We start from the raw sequence: 18,737 nt of genomic DNA on the forward strand, positions 1-18,737 counted from the left end.
GATCAGAGAGATTGATGGAGGAGACACACAGTGTTCTACTATAATCCCTTCCAGGTTGCATACATTGCATCTGATGAGAAAGCGATTGAGGTGATTTCATTTGATGTTGATATTTAATGTAGAATCTACCAAGAAATAGATTGCATCTTATCAGTTTAAAATTATGTTTGCAGAAAAATTGGTACATGAAAATTTTAACAAATCCACTGGTACATAAACTCCTACACTAACACTTTCTCAAGCAGAGGTAACACAGAATTACTTACCTCTTTTCAAGTTAAAAGATTACCAATTGTCAACACTGCTGAGTCCAGTGGTGGCATAAAATATATATGTAATCCCTTCCCCCATCAATCCCATCTTGCTGGAGTCAGTTTAAGTTGGTGATTGAATCTCCATAAATTCACGATCACTTGTTAGCTCCGTAAATTCAACCATGCTTTATGCTTAGTAGTGAGTATCACATACAAAGTCTGGTTTGATGGAATCCTGGAAAATAAAAGCCTCAGTTAGCATGAACCATTCTAAATGTTCAGCATAAAGTTAGTCTTAATTATAGAGGGCATCAACATTAGGATAAAATAAATCAAAGCATTGAAAATCTTCTTACACCCTATTATAAACTAAACAGCTTTAATTTGAATCTCAGATTCTACACTAAATTTTTTTACAGGATAATATGCGCCTCCTTCGTGGATAGTTCCAATTCTGTGATCGGACGGCAATGCCTGAGGCAGCCATCCTTTCAATCTTTCTAAGTTAGAGGTAGGAATTAGGCCTGGACCCAAAAAGCCTAGCCCAAAAAACCGGGATTGGACCAGGCCCAGGCCCAAACCCCCCTCCCCAATTTCCTTTTAACCTCTGTAAAATATCCCAAACCCCCTATTTGATATGAAATTGATAATAAATATAAGAGTTAAAAAAAATTTTACAAAAAAAAATTGTCCAGCCCATAGGATGGGACCGGTCCTATGAGCCCATGACCAATTGTGGGGACCAGTTTAGGCCCAAATTGGGCCCAGACCCTTGAGGGCCTAGGCCTAGGACCAACTGGGCTCAAGCCTTTCCCACCTCTATTATAAGTCTTAGGGCCCAAGGTGAGGAAATTGTTGAGATAATGGCAGATAACTTAGATAAAAATAATACAACACCAACAACCCTCTCTCAAAAGCTTTCTCTTTCAACCCCGACGTGACAGTTCATAATTGATCAGTTTATAACGGGTCTCACATGGATCTTGTATGAGCTTCACAAATTAATTGCGAACTGTTACGTCAGGATTATAAGAGAAAGTTTGTGAGAAATGATTGGTGGTGTAGAATTATACTGTTACTCTTTATATAATCCTGAGATGGAAAAGCTCTGCCCATCTGATATCCATGTTGAAGTAGGACAAAACTAGAGGCAAATGTCACGTCCAAAAAATAATAACGCTACATATACATATATAAGTAAATATCTTAACTTTATATTCTAAGAAATTGATTTATACAAGTAAAATGATGCGATAAATAATATAAGCAATTGATGATATGATGTGAAAATGATAAAACCATCCTACATCTTCACCAATAACTTAGGACAAAAAATTAGAATATTAGAATGTTTAATTATATTTAGTTATTTACTCGCTAAAAAAAAAAAAATGGGGGAAGGATCCTTCAAGTGCCCTTTTTCCAAACTGAATATGCCGGGAATCGGGATCGTTAAAATAAAGCTCAAACTTCCAAGTAATCATCTGTGAAGTAAATGCAATTTGCCGCTAACAAACTTTTAAAACTAAACCAATCTTAGGTAGCTTAAGTGGTAGAACAAATGCTAGGATATGAGATTAAAGCTCAAGATTTCAGGTTCGAATCTCCTCAACTCTCAAGATTTAAGAAAGAGAGTATGACGGTGGAATGCTATGTTACCGCGATTTAAGTAGGAGATGATGACATGATTAGTCAAATTGAACGATTATACAACAAATACATACCCATATCGTATCCATCCACATTTTACTGCAACAGTTGTTTTTTCCTTCACATCAAATTTAGAAACCGGCAATGGCTATTACCTACCGCTTATTTCTCCAACAGTTCTTGAAATTTTCACTCAGCAAATTGGAAAGAATAGATAAAGCATAGCCCTAACTGATTTGGGTTTTTAAAACCAAGTAATTGGCTTTATTCTACTCAATTTTTACTCTTCTAAAAAAGCCAACAGAAATTAATTAAGAATGAGGCAACCTTGTATACACTTTTTCTTATGCATCTGACACATTGCTGCTGGAAGAATTCTTGGATCAACTGCCTTAAGTTCTAAAAACAACATTACTATAATTACTATAATTTTTGATCGCACCATATCCAACACAGTAATTCTATGTTTGATACACCTCCATCACTGTGATGTCTGGCCAGGACCTATACAACCGAATACCTCTCCTTCCAGCTAGCAGCTATGGGTCAGATCTTAAAACTATGTAACTGACCTCAAGGAGGTAGTGAAATGCAGCAGATGTAATTAACTTCGATTTCCACTGCCCTTTCCTCCATTAGTTTTGAAGTCCCACAAACTTATTCTTACTCATCATAAGTCCACATGGCGACACGAGAATGAGAACCTACATGACTCTGCAGCCCTTGTCCTGCCATCTTTGAATCAAGCAATTGAAGTTGTCTTTTGATCCATGGAGGATCATTTGGTTTCAACCATAGAGCTTCACCAGTATCCTTATGCTTAAAATCAGGTGATCCTGGCGATAACTTATTTTTTCTGTTATCCCACCATTCATATGGGTTGGAGAAGTACAACTGCCACAAATATTCTTGGCTTACATGCTTATCAATATCAGCTTCACCTAGATTTGTTACAAGAGGAAGGATTAAAAAAATAGATGAGAAGAAAGACAAAAAACCTTGAAAAGTGATTGGCAATTCAAGAAGCTATAGAACTATCTGTTTATTGGTAATGACACAGACCATGGTGAAACAAAACTACAAGTTCAAGTGCTCAACCACAGCTTAACTGAGCATTCATTTTCATCCCTTTGTCATGTACCATTGACCCAGTTCAGTGATTGGTACCAATCTTGGGGCTATAATAAAATTTGCAACCAAAGAACAACTTTGGTGTCTAAAGTTTTCCATTGTTGTATTTCTATTTCTGCTGTCCTACAATTCCATAAGAGTAACCAAACAAAATCCAGACCTTTGAGGTAAGATTTAACATGATTAAATGCATAAAAGCAGTAAAATTTCCATAAGAGTAGTGTTATTCTTAAAGACTTTTCCATTAAATTGATGATGCAACTGATTTAAGACAATCATGTTAGTAATCACATCCACCTATCTACCACATAATTATGACAAATGAATTATGGCATCAGTATGTACTAAAAATTTTGTAAGCAAATTTGTAGGAATAATATTTATTTAACCCATAAATTACTATCATAATCATGTTACAACAGACCTTATTCAACCAGAGCTGTGTTGGCCATAAAAACCCTCCATTGACTCCGTTAAACATTAAATGTATTGCTTAAAGCTTTGATTATATACTAACTCAGCAACAATTAGCTCGTTTCCAGACAAAAAGGAGACTGACGTTGAAAAATATGTATCAACCACAAAAAATCTGTACCTTCTCCTGATTTTGATTCCTTAGGTTTTTGGCAGGTCAAACCTTGACGACCATGTCTTTGAACATAATTTAGATCTTTTACGTTCACCTACAGGAATACAAGCAAAACTTACACAAGAATCCATAGGTTTTAGCCATTGAAAAAAAAAAAAAATGTAATCAGCTCTGTGAACCTTGTAACGTAATATGAGGTTCCCTCCCTGATCGGTCTTTGTGTAAGACCCTAAAGGTCCTGAAACATAAATAAAATCATTTGGCTTCAGATTTTTTTCACACAATTCTGCCATGTCATCCCTCATGCTCAGTAGTATCCTGCTCATACATTGCAAATGATAAATGATGAGCAACAGACTCCCAAACAAAGACATCCATGCATATATAAAAAAAAAAAAAACGAAAGAAATATAAAACCCAACTTATACTGTGGAAATCCATACCCTGCAATTAGATTGTTAAACTAAAATGAGCTGATTTTCTTAGTACACGGTAGTGGCAATCTACAAATGTGAAATTATTTCGTTGATTTTAAATAAAAATCACTAACAAGTTCTTTGGAAAAAAGAAAAAAAAAAAACGCTGACCTAAACCCTCCATTCGAATAAGGAGAATGGACGACCTGAAGGTAAGTGTAACCGAAACAGCCAGTGTTCGGATTTTTTTTAAGGGGGAAACACACTAATCCAATAAGGCTGACGCAGTTACGCAACTCGGGTCGCCACTTTATCGTCGTTGGACGCTGAAATTTGAGCGCGTGTCGGTAAACGGCGCTCCCACCTTCCGCCTCATCGGAGAAAAAGCCAGAAAGTTTAGAGTACGTAGCCAAAGATGATGATAAAGGCGCCGATCTTTGGAGAGAAAACCGGGACAAAGTTCTGATTAGGAGTCCGACACGGCACGCGATCATAAATTCAGCGGACGATGGATTATTCCGGTTCGATTTTGATGGAGAAAGTGAAGTGGCGGGTTTTTGCTGAAAATTGATTCGTGAACTGAGGTTTAGTTGGGCACGATGTGGAAGTGGGGTCAGGGCTTAAGAGCTCTGGGCTTGGGCCTTGATTGATTTGCTTGGTTTACTTTGAATTGGGCTAAACCATTTGGATTGGGTTAGTTACTCTGTTCCTCCGACGATTGGACGAGCAATCTTTCAACTTTGTGAAAAGTCGATGACGACAAAACATAACATAGGACTTATTACGGTCATCGCAGGATTGCTTCAAGAAACAAATGACCTTTTGTAGGCTTTAATCTAATATGGTTTCATTTTATCTAATATTATTATGTGTAACTACATCACAGAGAGAGAGAGAGAGAGAGGAAGTCATTTTATATATATAAAAAATAATACAAAGTTCAAATTCCAGGTCAATATATTATTATAAACCAGTTGAACAAAATTGACTTTCAGTTATCAAAGAAATGTGTAATGATATCCAATTCCAAGGAGGGATTGCAAGATCATGGGGGAGAGAGATATCATATTGTTATGGAGGCAATCAGGTCATGCGGCCGGCTAGAGTACGTATAAACGCAAAACACGGAGAAAAAGCTAAAACTTGGAAGTAACCCCGTCATAGTTTTTATTGAATATTTCATTTGAGAATACTATGTTGTTTCTTGCAGTTAAAAGAGTTCCTACATTCTCACTCCATCAAAACTCAACAAATACACTGATCACGTTGAACACAACTCTACTTACTATTGCTCTCGTGGCATCCGTTTAGTATGTCGTGTGATCACGCGCCTTTGTGTTGACAAACTAAAGTACGTTTTGCCAGTTTGCCGTACGCACACGGCATGTCGTGGATCTCGTCAACCTTGACTTTTATATGTTCTTGTTCGTCTCCATGCTAATTTAGTAATTAGTATCGTGGGACACGTATTGACTTCGTGAATGATCGATTTCTTCAACAAAATTGCTGGATTATTTTATTAAATATAATATACCAAAAGAAAATTTGAATTAGATTTGTGGGTTTTCAAGTTTGATCTGACAGTAGGAGAAGGGTCATGTTCCAGGTCTCTTTCCATCTTAGTTGTTGACTGAAAAATTTAGATTTAGAAAATTTATGAAATGGTAGACAAAGTAAACAGAGAAGGAACCGAGGTGTTTCCCCTAGGTCATCAACATAGAGATAGGAGCTGAAATAGTTTCAGTTCCACATGAAGCTTAGCTGGTTCCATCTTGCTGTCTCAAATGCAAGCGAGTGGGAATGCTGGTAATTTTCTCCAAAGTCCAGGCCAATCCTCGCCTAATACAATTCGGAAGCTCAGGCGCATGAGGAAGCTTAGACACGCTACTGACGATGAACTCGGCTTGTCCTCCACCGATCGTTCTTCTCCCTCTTCCGGTTTGACGCGGAAGTCGCGGTCCTCGGACCACTGGTCCTCCTTCGCCGTTCCAATACCTCTGCCGCTCCCTGAATCTTCCGTGCTTCGAAGACCGGACTCTTCGGGTTCCAATCCCGGTCATAGTCTCCAATTGCCGGAGGAGGGGCTTAGCTCTTCGTTAGGAAGGTAAATCATTTCATTTAGACTTCATTTGTTAAGATTTTTTGAAGAGTATTTTCCGGAACTAAATTTCCTTTTGCATCAATTAAATAAAAATTTACTTAGAATTTTTAATTTTAAGTTTTTAACTATGTTTTTCTGTGTTAATTTGTTGTAATTTATGCTACCAGGAGGAAAAACTCAAATCATGTCACCAAAATTTCAGACAAATCTTCAAGTCATTTTCTTAAGGGAGACTCTAAAGATGTTAATAATAGGAGGAGCAGCCCAACAAGGGGTTTCTTAAGTCCTGCTGTTAGCCCACAAAGATCAAATACAGCAGGTACTGATCTTTTTTCTTTGCCTGGCCCCGATTCCAATTCTTTAAGCACTCGTCGTAGGGGATTCTCTCATGATTTAAAAGTTGATCACCCATTAAAGTTGGATGTTTCTCCCAAGAGTGCTCCAACAAGTGTTTTGTCAAGTCCTGCTGTTAGTCCTCAAAGACCAAAACCTGGAGATCGTTTCACTTCTTTCTGGGCTCCTAAAGAAATTCAGGCTTGGTCAACTGTAGAAGTCTTAGACTCGAGTAGGAATTGTACTTCACCGGTCTCACCAGTTAGAACAAGTGTATATAGCGCTGATCATTCTCCCCTCCACAGCCCCACTATGCAAAGCCCAAAAAAGAGCCCCAGAAGTCCTAAATTTTATTTCCCATCGCATCATCAATCACTTCCACAGCCTGAACTTGATCGCCTTTCCAGTGCCCACAAATTGCCTCTTCCTCCTGGAGCTTTGGCAGCACCACAATCATCTATGCCATCCCCTGTGATTCATCAAGTTATTGAAATGCCAAATCCATTACCAATGAAGAATCAATGGCAAAAAGGAAAACTTATTGGACGTGGTACTTTTGGAAGTGTTTATATTGCAACCAACAGGTGTAGTAAGCAGAAGTTTTTTCTTCAAGTTGGTTCTTAACTTTCTTTTATTGAACACTAATCTTTATCTTTCTTTCTATTTATGGGGTCTTCCAGAGAGACGGGAGCTTTATGTGCAATGAAGGACGTTGATATCATCCCTGATGACTCTAAGTCTGCTGAATGTATAAAGCAGTTGGAGCAGGTCACTATCTGGGGTCCTTTCTCAAACAATTTAGTTGGTTACAAAATAGTTGCTGTTTAAATCACTTACTGAGGAATATGCAAATTTGAATCATTTGTCGTATCCTAGAATATTTGTTGCCAATAGTATTCTGTTTCAAGAATATGGGATTGGAATTTGTATTTGTCTTACATGAATTCTGGCCACAATAGTTGATTGTCAAATGAAATCAAGCCTGAACATGGTGTTCACAGTAAAATAAGTGGCATGCATAAATTCAGTCACCCTTTTCCTCATTTTGGCTCAGCACCTGAGACCAGTACCAATCTACCACTCTGTTTGCTAAATTCCTAGGGATAATCGTACCAATCTGAAATGCTGTTTAGAAGTTCTAATTCTTGTTCATCACCACTTCAACTGTGTGCAACTGTGCATTGAGGATACATAAGGCACTATAATTCAGTCAGATTAGTTGGACATATGGTTTTTTTTTTTTTTTTTACCCCTTGAAAACTAACTATTCCTACTTTTGGTAATTGTTGCAGGAAATTAGAGTTCTCCAACACTTAAAGCATCCAAATATAGTACAGTATTATGGAAGTGAAGTGGTGTGTTGTTCTTCCGATAGAATATGCTAGATTTGAGTGTGTTTGTATTAGTGCAGATATAATTCGTTCAGGGAACATTTTTTCCACTGCAGGTTGATGATCACTTTTACATATATCTGGAGTATGTTCATCCCGGATCTATTAATAAATATGTCCGTGACCATTTTGGAGCTATAACAGAATCTATAGTTCGCAATTTCACTCGACATATTCTCTATGGGCTGGCTTACCTGCATAGCACAAAGACAATCCACAGGTAACAATTGTGCTTGACATGGAGCAGAGCATTATAGTTTAACTTATTTGTTAATAGTTTACGATTACACTTTGCAGATTGCTAAAGTCCATATATTTTCTTAATCTTGTAAAAAGGCGGCAGTAAAATTATCAATGATGTTTTGGAAGAATTGAATGACTGCTTACTTTACAGATTTTACTGTTTTGACATACTTGCTTGTTGAATTTGGATTTTGTTGGAGAAGTGGCTGGATTTTTGGTTATAAACTTATTGCTTTGGTCTATGAATATACTTATCTAAATGATTATAATTTATAGGGATATTAAAGGTGCAAATCTGCTTGTTGATGCATCTGGTGTTGTAAAGCTTGCAGACTTTGGGATGGCAAAACATGTGAGTTTTGAGATTCTTTAGCACTATGTAGTAATGAATATTATTTTTGTTTGATCTATTGTAATCTGAGGGTATGCTTCTCAAACATTATCTTTTAATAGATCGTGTTCATTGGTATCTTTCCTAGCTAAGATTTATCTGTAAGAGTGTTGTGCTTGAATGTTTATTAACATAAGCATTCATTATTAATGATGGATGAAAGGAGCATCCTTGTGGTTGTATGATTTTAGCATCCATTGGACACGAGTAAATTACATAATAGGAGCCTCCTTTTTTGTGTATGTCAAGTACATAACCATAATAGTGTTGACATTAGGCTGGTAAGCATGAAGCAAGTGGTCAAATAACTATTCTACTAATAATTGATAGGATGTTTTAGACATCTTATTCTGAAATTATATAGAGTATTGATTGAATTTATATTGGTTACTATCATTTTTATGGAGGTCATTTTGAAAGAGTAATCCCCCTTTTGCAATTATGTTTACATGCAATTCTGTCTAAACATGTGGCTTTTTGACTTGGCATCAGCTGTCCATCACCGGTGTGCCTGTAGTTTTATATATTTTATTTTTTTTCTTAATATGAGTCTTGTTTGTATTCAGCTTACGGGATTATCATATGAGCTATCTTTGAAGGGCAGCCCATACTGGATGGCTCCTGAGGTACATCACCATATCACATTGGAGTCGTTAGTAAATTCATTTCTGTTTATACCTACTTTTTCATTATTGTTTTTTCATTTTATTTTTTTGCAGGTGATGCAGTCTGTAATGCAGAAAGATGCCCACTCTAATCTTGCTTTGGCTGTTGACATTTGGAGCTTAGGTTGTACTGTAATTGAGATGCTTACTGGTAGACCTCCATGGGGTGAGCTTGAAGGGGTTAGTACTAAATTAAAACTAATGTCTTTTCTATTCATTGGTATTTCGGCATGCCCAATACTTGGTTTAATATGAACTGGAACCCTATTTTATTTACCCGATAAGGGTTAATGTTTGTATTAGTAAATTAATTGTAGTTAATGTTTATTTATGTATAATTGATTCTCTGCACTATTATTTCGAGATCTTTCTAGAAAGATTGAATTATGCATTGTAACATAAATTCATTAGCATGCATAAGGTTACTGGACCTCTGAATACCTGTGAATAAGCAGGTGCAACTGCTGTTAATTGCTTCTCCTTTCTTTTAGCAATCTGAATTCTCTTTTCATCGAAGAAACTCATATTTTTATTATTTAGATATTTAAATTTTGGAAAATTTCTCACTTTTTCATGTCATCAACTCTTTTACAATTTTTCACTCTTGAGTACTGAGTTCTATAGTTAATTGCTCTGCTTCCAGGTGAATTAGTGACAAACTTTTAAATCACATGGGAGATTCTGCTTTAAGGATTTAGAACATCTTCCGTAGCTTGCTTTCCTGATAGCATATTCTGCTTGTTGATGATTTTCTTTTGCATGTTACTGAATGGGCTTATAGCTTGGTTTCTGATATGGTGATTTACTTACGAAATCAAAGAGAGAATGCTCATTTCTTGTCCTCATGTTTTCTGTAAGGGTTTGCACATGATCTTTTCTCTACCAATCACTTTAATAGTCTCATCTTCTATTTGTTAGCCTCAAGCTATGTTCAAGGTCTTGCATAAAACCCCGCCTATACCAGAAACATTATCTTCAGAGGGAAAGGATTTTCTCCAACGCTGCTTTCGAAGAAATCCTGCAGATCGACCATCAGCTATGCTGCTACTTGAGCATCCTTTTGTCCGTAACTCAAATGATCAAAATTTATCAGTCTTGGCGCAGGGTATTTCGAAAATGAACCTAACGGTATGTACTACATACCACCTGTCGGTTTCAGCTGATTATAATGTCCAATTGGTTTGATTTTATTTTTCCTTCCACAACTTTGACGTGCAAATATTATTGTATACTGATGGTATGTTTCTGCTTTTGTAGGATAGATCTCATAGTCCAATAGACCGTGCTGCACAGAAAGTTGATTTTATACCAAATTCGCCAGGCACACCACCACGTAGAGATAGGAAGCAGCCTTGTAATAGGTAAATGCATCATGTTCCCCTGAACTAGTTGCAGGGTTGTGTGGAATGAATGATTTCACTTCAGCATGACTAAATGTTTTGGCTCGATGCAATATAATTCTTTATTCTTTGTGTTTTTCTTTTCCAGTGAAACCTTTCGCCAATGTTATACATTTAACTGGGCTACAGCTTCTCATCACTCTCCATGTTCTACGCTTGGAGTAAATCGTTCTTTACCTACAGGTCAATTGATTCATAATTCACATAATTTTAGTCCCTCGTCAAACGACTCTAGCAATATGGCCCTTGGTGCAGTGAACAACCACCCTTGTGCTCTCTCAAGGACTCATGGAAGGGAAGTTCCACACATCTGATACATGTTATTGGTTGAAATTGATTTGGTAGTGAGCCGGGGAGAGAAGCTAGCAAGAGGCGAGAAGCCGGTTTTGATTTTGGGTTTAAACTGAGTAGAGGTTAAATTTTAGTTTTTCATTTTTAACCTCTAATTCCTGCTATGTAAATACAGGGTGTATTATGTGGGAAATCAACACGGCTGGATGAGAAAGCTGGTACCTTGTTGTTTAGTAGGTTTTGTGTTAGTGTTTGTTGTATAATGTAACCAGGAAGAAAAATTTAGTGTCATGTTTTGGACCTTTGGTTATGTGACAAAGGAGATAAAATAAGCTGATAAAAAATTGGTGACATTATTTTCATATTTTTGTCCAAATGAAATTCATCCTTGACAACCAGCTCTCAGCAAGAACTTGATTTGTTGGATTTTTCATCATATTTATGTCAAATAATGTCATTGTTGTATAATTAAATAGATAAATGGGAGATAAAATAAGCAGTAAAACAGTTTTTTATCAGGCTGATTGATGAGGTTTATGCTTTGAGTAATACAAGAACCAATACCCATAATAATGATAATCTTAAAATTATAGCAATAATTGAATCCACAACTTAAACTTTATATAGGTGATAGCAAGGTATGTCTTGTCCCAACTTTTCAAATCAAGTTTATGCGAGCAGCTTTTGAAATTAAGGGGCGTTTGGTTAATAAAATATTGAATTACTGAAAAGTTAGATTACCTTGAAGATTATTGGAAATATTTAAGAAAATGTGTTTGGTTAATTGGTGTGTATATTATATTAATATGTTTGGTTAAGAAAAATAAATTAGTGGGTATGTTATTAAATTACTTAATTGTCCTCTAATTAAATATAATTATTATATTATTTTTAATATTGATTATTATTTGGATTATTATAACTTCTGCATTTAAAAACTTAGCAAAAACAATCACATAATAAAAGTTCAGAAAATCAACAAAACACCCCCACCAACCGAGCCACTGCCGGTTGCCGGCAGCCTAATAGGGCACGGAAGGCAGGAAATGGCCTTCGTGTGCTGTATGGTCATTTTCGGCTAGAGATCTGGCCGGAAATGGTCAGATGTGACAAATCTGGCCTTTGACGGATATATTAGATATGGTCATATCGGCGCACGATGGCCACTTTCGGCCTTTCATGCGCCGTTCCGATGTCTGCCACGGCAGTGGTTGCAGGCAACAGGTGACGACAGGTGGGTGGGGTTGGTGGACTGAAATTTGATTTGAATTCAAGGGTAATTTTGTTCAAAAAGTTATTTAATTGGGGTAAAATAGTAAAAGTTATATTCATGTAAATAAATTTAAAAATAAGAGAATTATTATCCTAAAATTTTATTAATAAAGAATAAAATTATAACAAAAAAAAAAGATTACTTTAATAATCTTAGAATACTTAAGAAAATGAACCTCCAAATCTCTAATATTATCAACAGTAACTATTATTGGTATTTGAAGATTACTGGAATCTTATATTACTTGACAACCAAACGTGGTAATCAAGTAATATAAGATAACATAATTCCAGTAATCTCACGTTATCCCTAACCAAACGCTACCTTAGGGTTTATAAACGGATTATTTTGATTCAGTTGCATAAATAAAAGTTGCATAAATATAAAGGAGCTTTTAATAATAATATTAATACAAAATCAGCTATGGTTGGATAAATTAATATAAAAATAAAATAAATATTTTCTCAAAACATTTGGCGCTCTCAAAATCTAAAATTTATTGTCCTGCCTAATTAGAAGACAAGATCTACACTGCATCAACTTGTCAAAAGGCACCGGAGCGGAAGGAAAAGCACCTCAGCCTTCGCTTCTCTCCTCTTCCCTCCTGTTTGAGAAATTTACGAACAAAGAAGACGTAGAGCTTTTTTTAGTATTCAATTTGGTGGGTTCTTGATTTTATATATTTATCACTTCCTCATGGAGATAGGTAAGTAAAATTTAATTTCAATTCTGTTTCTGGATAACATTTGCTTCTACTTTACTGTTCGGGACTGATGGTGATTAGGTATTTACATTCTCAACCAATATCTCTGAACCTATAGATGTTAAATATTCTCTGCAGACGGAGCCAAAGTACAAGTTTCTCAAAGTTTAATTGATAAGATTTACAATGTGTTTTCTGACGGGATGCACTTTGCCGCTCCAGTATCATCCTTGAGGATGAGTGAAGTGGACTTGGTATGCTTATGCCTTTTGCTTATTTCGCTTTAAGATTTTATGCCATTTTAAGGTTTTCAAGTTTTGTTTCTTTAGGTACGAGGTGTTTTACAAATGTTTCAAGGCTTTTCCAGTTCCTTGTTCTATTGGGACCAAAGTGGACAGAAGTTTCGTGCCAAAACTGGGATCTATGTCACTCACCTTTCCCTTAAGAGTTTATATGTCCTTCTCAATCAATTCACTTATGGAGCAACATGTTTAAAACTGGTGGAAATTGCGGTCGGTAGGGTGGAGACCTTTACGAGAGTAACTTCCCCTACTTTGAGGGCATTTTCATGCTCCGTTTCTGAATGGCTCAAGGTATGTAGTTCTGAATATTAATTTGTTGGATGAAATTTCTCTGTTTTCTTCATGTAAACACTCAATTGATTTTTCTTTGGCGTAGAGATTGAGGAATATTGCTTTGAAGGAAGAAATGAAAGTATGTGAGCCAAATGTTGGAATTTCGACAACCCTACTGGGATTAGCAAATTCCTTGTCAAGGTTGGTGTATAATAGCTTTAAAAGCTTTANTTTTATTTTTTGATAAATGAATAAGTCTAATTTTTCTTATATTACAATTTTATTGTATTAAAATTGAATTAATATTTGAAATGTTAACAAAAAAAAAGATTGAATTGAATTGAATTATTGATATTTGAAAAGTTAACTAAAAACAATTATATTTATAATTATTTATTTGAAAAGTTAAATTAAAAAAAAAAAAAAAAATAAGAAAATTGGGCTAACCCGACTCGGACCGCGCCTAACCTGGCGAGTTAGGGTTGGCGGGCCGGGCTGGGCCAGCCATTTTCTCCAAAATGGCGGGCCTAACCCGGCTTGCCTTTGTTGGCGGGCGGGTTAGGCCCGGCCCGCCAACCTTCGTAACCCTCCGCGGGCCGGGCCGGGCGGGTTACTTTTCCACCTTTAAAGAGAAGCAAACAGTCAAAAAGAAATAGTTTAGGTAGTTTCAACCTAATCACATAAAGGTGCCTACCAAAACGTTGACCTCTTGTTCTACTCTCTAAGATTACAATATGAGTAAACGACATATTCCCACCCAAGGTTTGACGAAATCCTAAGTTAGTACCATTGGTTCTATTTATTCTAGATTCACACCCTGAAAGTAACAGTGTTATGAATTTTTAGGGTTTAGAGGGTGCAATTACCATAATGCCCTTAACCCTAAATTAATAAATTATGTTTTCACCCCTAAATTAGTAGAATTACAAAACTTACCATTTTATTTTCAAATTATATCAAAAACACCCTCGTCGGAAACAGCTCGATCTGGGTTGTTTCCGACAACGTCGAACCCCCTGGTCACCTCCATCACTTTCCCCATAGTCCTTCGTCTAAAACCCCTCTGGTTCCCAACTCATTTGCCCCTCCAATCGCCGGATTCTAGTCGATTCTGACGGTGAAAATCCAATTGGACACCACCAATGCAACCACCGTCTCCAAATCAATGAAACCCCTATGTCCCCAGCAACCATTTCATCGTCATTCGCCGACCAAGAATTCGTGTTCATCGGCCATTTTTCATTGTCGTGGCTAGCGATCGGTGAGTGATGAGGGGTTGTGAATGGTATGGTTTTGTAGAGGGGAGGATGGGGGTTCAAATGGTGGTGACAAAGGTGATTTTGGGTGGAAGAATCGCCAGAAAAGAGCGAAAAACGTCGGGAACGACGACTGCTAATGTGCGCAGGAGGACTGTTAGATGCGGTGGTCTGCTAACGTGCACCACCCATGTAAAATGACCAATTTACCCCTTTACCGTTACATCAAACGTTTTTTCATCATTTTTAAGGGTGGGAATCTGGAATAAATAGAACCAATGGTACTAACTTGGGATTTCGTCAAACCTTGGGTGGGAATATGTCGTTTACTCATTACAATATTTCCACTGTCCACATCTATCTTTCTTTTACGTTTAAATCCCTGTAGTTTCAAAATTTATCATAATTTATATCAAAGCTTTTTTAATTACTTAGAAACTTCTCTCAAGTCTTAATTGCTCCTTTAAAGACTATTTAGAAATATTTTCGGGTGCGTTTGGTTTATTATTTCATACCCTATTCCCAAAATAACTGTTTGTTTAATTATTTAGGAAATACTATTATATTTTTTTAATTACTTTTAGACCCCTTAAATTTATTAATTTCATTAAACACCTCTAGAAAAAAGTTTAAAAATTAACAAAAACACCCACACCTACCCATAGTTGCCAGATTCCGGCAACCACCATCGGTGGTAGCTGGAATCTGTCACAACGACCTACAAATGGTCAGAATTGGCCGATAATTCGCCGGTCTGGCCTTTTCTGGCCAGATCCAAAGGATATAGCTGTCGTTGACCAATAACGACGGCCATATCTTTGGCCATCGCTCACGGCCAAATCTGGCCTTTTCCAGCCATTGACGACCAGATCTGGCCGGAAAAGGCCAGATCGACTGATTTGCGTTGTAACGCTAGATTCCGACCAGATTCTGGCCGCTGTGGATGGGTGGGGTGTTTTTTTCATTTTATAAAATTTTTATATATTGGGGTGTTTAGTTAAATTAGCAAACCTAGGAGTTTTTTTTTTTTTTTTATTAATTTTTAAATTTTACCTCATAATAATCACCCTATTCAACTATCCAATATTATTTTTAAAATCCTATCCAAAATAACAAACCAAACAAACCTTTCGATATAAGAGACTGTTAATTTAATTTTGAAATCACATGTAGAAAAAATAATTTAAAAATATAGACAACTTCATCGATTTATAGTATGCCAAAAACCATTTTCAAAATGTTAAAATTCATTAAAAACTACCCTAATTGTTTATGTTATTTTAAATATTTTCTTAAAACTGCAAAAAAAAAAAAAAAAAAAAAAAAAAAAAAAAAAAAAAAAAAAGGGAACGTTGGCACTAACCTTCCTTTCAACAAGAGCTGATAATTTTTTTCTCCTTTGAAGTTTGAAATAATTCCAATAATTCCCTTTAAGGTTTTTTTAAGCACATTTTAAAATGCCAAAATGACTTAAATAACCCTAATACATGTTGAGAGTTTCTAAATTAGTATTTGTTTAACTACTATTGGATGACTTAATGGTAAAAGAGCAAAGAAGAATCTAAGTTTACATGGTCTCTCATGTTTGATTCTGTTTGAGTCTCGAATTTGAGTCCTCGCTGCTACTAATAAGGGTGATCATTTGAGCTTTTACTCGACATGAAGTTTTAGGGTCTCGGAGAATTAGTTGAGGTACATGCAAACTAGCCCGAGCACCCCTAGTCATAAAAAAAATAATAATAAAAAGATATTTGGATAGTTTATAAAGTCCTCCGAGTTCGATATGCAAAAAAAAAAAAATATTTTTACCTTTAGACCAATGTTTTAAAATCCAACCTGTGGTGAAACCCAGCAAAGTGGTCGGGTCCCGAGTTGAACGGTTTAACCGGTTTGGCTGGCGGGTCAAACTGGTGTCTAAAAGTTTGAAATCTAACGAAAATATCCCTAAAAATTATTGTAAGTTCCTATAGGTTTGAAATCTTGCAAAAACACCTCAAACACCACCGTTGGTGTCGCCAAGTAAGGCCTACTTTCGGCAACAACAACACTCTCCTTCACCACGAAAACACTCCCCCTAGCCTCCTGACCAAAACTCATCTCACCCTTTCCTCGTTAGCCGCCCCAATCACCGGCGATAACGGGCTTTTTTCGACGACATTGTTTTTCGATTTTCGGTCGATTCACTTACCGAAAATTGACGCCATTACCACCATTGCACTCATCGGCAATTTCTTTTTAAAAGCCTTAACATTCTAACCTTCAATTGTTCACGGATTAATGTCCTAATTTCTAGGGTTTTCAATGAATATGAAAACTTGTAATTCGAATCGATGAAGGCTCTAGATCCCGGTTGAAAGGTTGGGCTAGGTTTTAAAACACTACTTTAGACAATAAAAGGACGATTTTGTGTATTTATAAAAATTTAGAGTATTCTTTGTGGTTACTTTAAATATTAGAGAGGAAATACAATTACTCTTAAAACGAAGTTGCAATGTCTGATAAGGACGATAAGGTCGTCCGTCTATGTTCCCACTCCCAATAAGGAATAAAATAAAATTGCAGACGTTGATACTCTTATAGTATTATTAAAGTATAAATTAATTGAAGTATACAGTAATGAGTAAACGATCTTTTTCCCTCCCAAGGTTTCTCTTAATGACACTTTCCCACCTAAAATGTTTCTAAATACCACTTTTTTATTAAAAGTTTAAAGTTCCCACTCCCAATAAGAAATAAAATAAAATTGCAGACGTTGATACTTATTAAAGTATAAATTAGATTAGAGTATATAGTAATGAGTAGATGATCTTTTTCCCACCCAAGGTTTGCCTTAATGACACTTTCTCATCTAAAAAGTTTCAAAATACCACTTACTCACCTAAAGTTTATATTCTGACCAATCACCAGCCGATTTTGGCATCTTTGTAACCCTACGCTACCACCATTATCTTCTCCGATCATCACTCACCAAAACCCCTTAAATTTTGCTCCCGTCAACCCCACCAATCATTGGGAATGAGTGATTTGTGTAACATGCAACTACCCTTTTGAAATCAAATTTTGACCAATCCCAATCCCAATTGCCAAAATCCAACTTGTCACCACCAAAGACTCATGATATCCCCTCTTCAAAAGCCCCAATAGGTTGAACCAAGTTTTCTCTCCGTTGGCCGCCGAATCGAAAAGTATATTCTGGATAGTAAACAAAATATAACTTTGGGTGGGAAAGTGATATTTTTAAACATTTCGGGTGGCCAATAATTAATTCAAACCTTGGGTTGGGAAAAAGTCTTTTACTCTTTAGTAATACTAGTGTTTTTGTTTTGATCTAGCATAAAGCCAAATTCACGCTCTTTCCACTTTCTACTTCTTATCATCATCAAAATTTAACAAACAAAACAGATTCTACTCCCAAAAACACCAACGCCCAACGCCCAACAACTAAGATTTCTATTCTGACCCATTTGATGTTTTAATCCACTCGATTCATCCAAAAATTCAAAAATCACATTCATAACCCCCGCAAAGAAATGGTGATTCGAAAACCCACTTGGAATCTGTGTCTTTTTGGGTTTCTATTTCTGTGCATAAGTTATGCGCCCAATTCAATGGCCCGGTTCGTGGTGGAGAAGAACAGCTTGATGGTCACATCGCCGGAGAAGATTAAAGGGTCGCATGACAGTGCGATTGGGAATTTCGGGATTCCACAATATGGGGGAAGCATGGCTGGGACTGTGGTGTATCCCAAGGAGAACCAGAAGGGTTGTAAAGGGTTTGATCAGTTCAGGATTAAGTTTGAATCCAAGCCTGGTGCTTTGCCCAATTTTGTTTTGGTCGATCGTGGAGGTATCTTGGCTTTTCAGATTTTTTTTTTTGGTTGATTTGATGATTTGTTTATGTGCCCTTTTGATTATTTAAATTAAATTTGTTGGTTTGTTTTTTGGTTGATTTATGAGGTAAAGTTTTAATACTGTGGTTTTTGTTATTATTTTGATTATTTTAAGCTTGTTTTAGTCATTTGGGAGGTAGTCTTTTGAAGTAAATTTGGTTTAATCTGGTTGCTTTGCTGAGATTT

The 18,737-nt window shown here is 36.3% G+C and overlaps 3 protein-coding genes across 5 annotated transcripts; 2 read left to right on the forward strand and 1 right to left on the reverse strand.

Moving 5' to 3' along the window:
* Positions 1 to 1,991: 1,991 nt before the first annotated feature.
* On the reverse strand, positions 1,992 to 4,799 carry LOC116137717 (protein OSB1, mitochondrial-like). 2 transcript variants are annotated; one of them, XM_031423415.1, is made up of 4 exons: positions 4,212 to 4,799; positions 3,804 to 3,862; positions 3,631 to 3,718; positions 1,992 to 2,845 (listed from the first exon to the last, which is right to left on the reverse strand). In XM_031423415.1, the coding sequence occupies exons 1-4, from the start codon at positions 4,222 to 4,224 to the stop codon at positions 2,568 to 2,570; spliced, it is 438 nt and encodes a 145-aa protein (XP_031279275.1). In that variant the 5' UTR covers positions 4,225 to 4,799; the 3' UTR covers positions 1,992 to 2,567. The 2 variants fall into 2 exon arrangements, with proteins under 2 accessions (XP_031279275.1, XP_031279266.1); XM_031423406.1 differs by having other exon boundaries at positions 1,996 to 2,845; positions 3,804 to 3,942; positions 4,212 to 4,794.
* Positions 4,800 to 5,507: 708 nt separating this feature from the next.
* Positions 5,508 to 11,236, forward strand: LOC116137687 (mitogen-activated protein kinase kinase kinase 5-like). Of its 2 annotated transcripts, none has more exons than XR_004129219.1 (11): positions 5,508 to 6,144; positions 6,309 to 7,058; positions 7,155 to 7,242; positions 7,767 to 7,829; positions 7,922 to 8,085; positions 8,385 to 8,460; positions 9,066 to 9,125; positions 9,219 to 9,344; positions 10,083 to 10,292; positions 10,427 to 10,525; positions 10,653 to 10,702. XR_004129219.1 is itself a non-coding variant. In XM_031423369.1 (11 exons), the coding sequence occupies exons 1-11, from the start codon at positions 5,825 to 5,827 to the stop codon at positions 10,876 to 10,878; spliced, it is 2,187 nt and encodes a 728-aa protein (XP_031279229.1). In that variant the 5' UTR covers positions 5,513 to 5,824; the 3' UTR covers positions 10,879 to 11,236. The 2 variants fall into 2 exon arrangements, 1 of the variants encoding a protein (XP_031279229.1); XM_031423369.1 differs by having other exon boundaries at positions 5,513 to 6,144; positions 10,422 to 10,525; positions 10,653 to 11,236.
* Positions 11,237 to 12,657: 1,421 nt separating this feature from the next.
* LOC116137663 lies at positions 12,658 to 18,508 on the forward strand (the record flags this gene model as incomplete). The annotated part of the gene is made up of 5 exons (XM_031423342.1): positions 12,658 to 12,834; positions 12,970 to 13,085; positions 13,161 to 13,424; positions 13,510 to 13,607; positions 18,255 to 18,508. Coding segments are annotated over exons 1-5 (742 nt in total), but the record flags the coding sequence as incomplete, so codon positions are not given.
* Between the last annotated feature and the right edge of the window lie 229 nt (positions 18,509 to 18,737).

The sequence above is a fragment of the Pistacia vera genome, unplaced genomic scaffold (genome assembly GCF_008641045.1).
Source record: "Pistacia vera cultivar Batoury unplaced genomic scaffold, PisVer_v2 Contig1096, whole genome shotgun sequence".
Classification (NCBI taxonomy): Eukaryota; Viridiplantae; Streptophyta; class Magnoliopsida; order Sapindales; family Anacardiaceae; genus Pistacia; species Pistacia vera.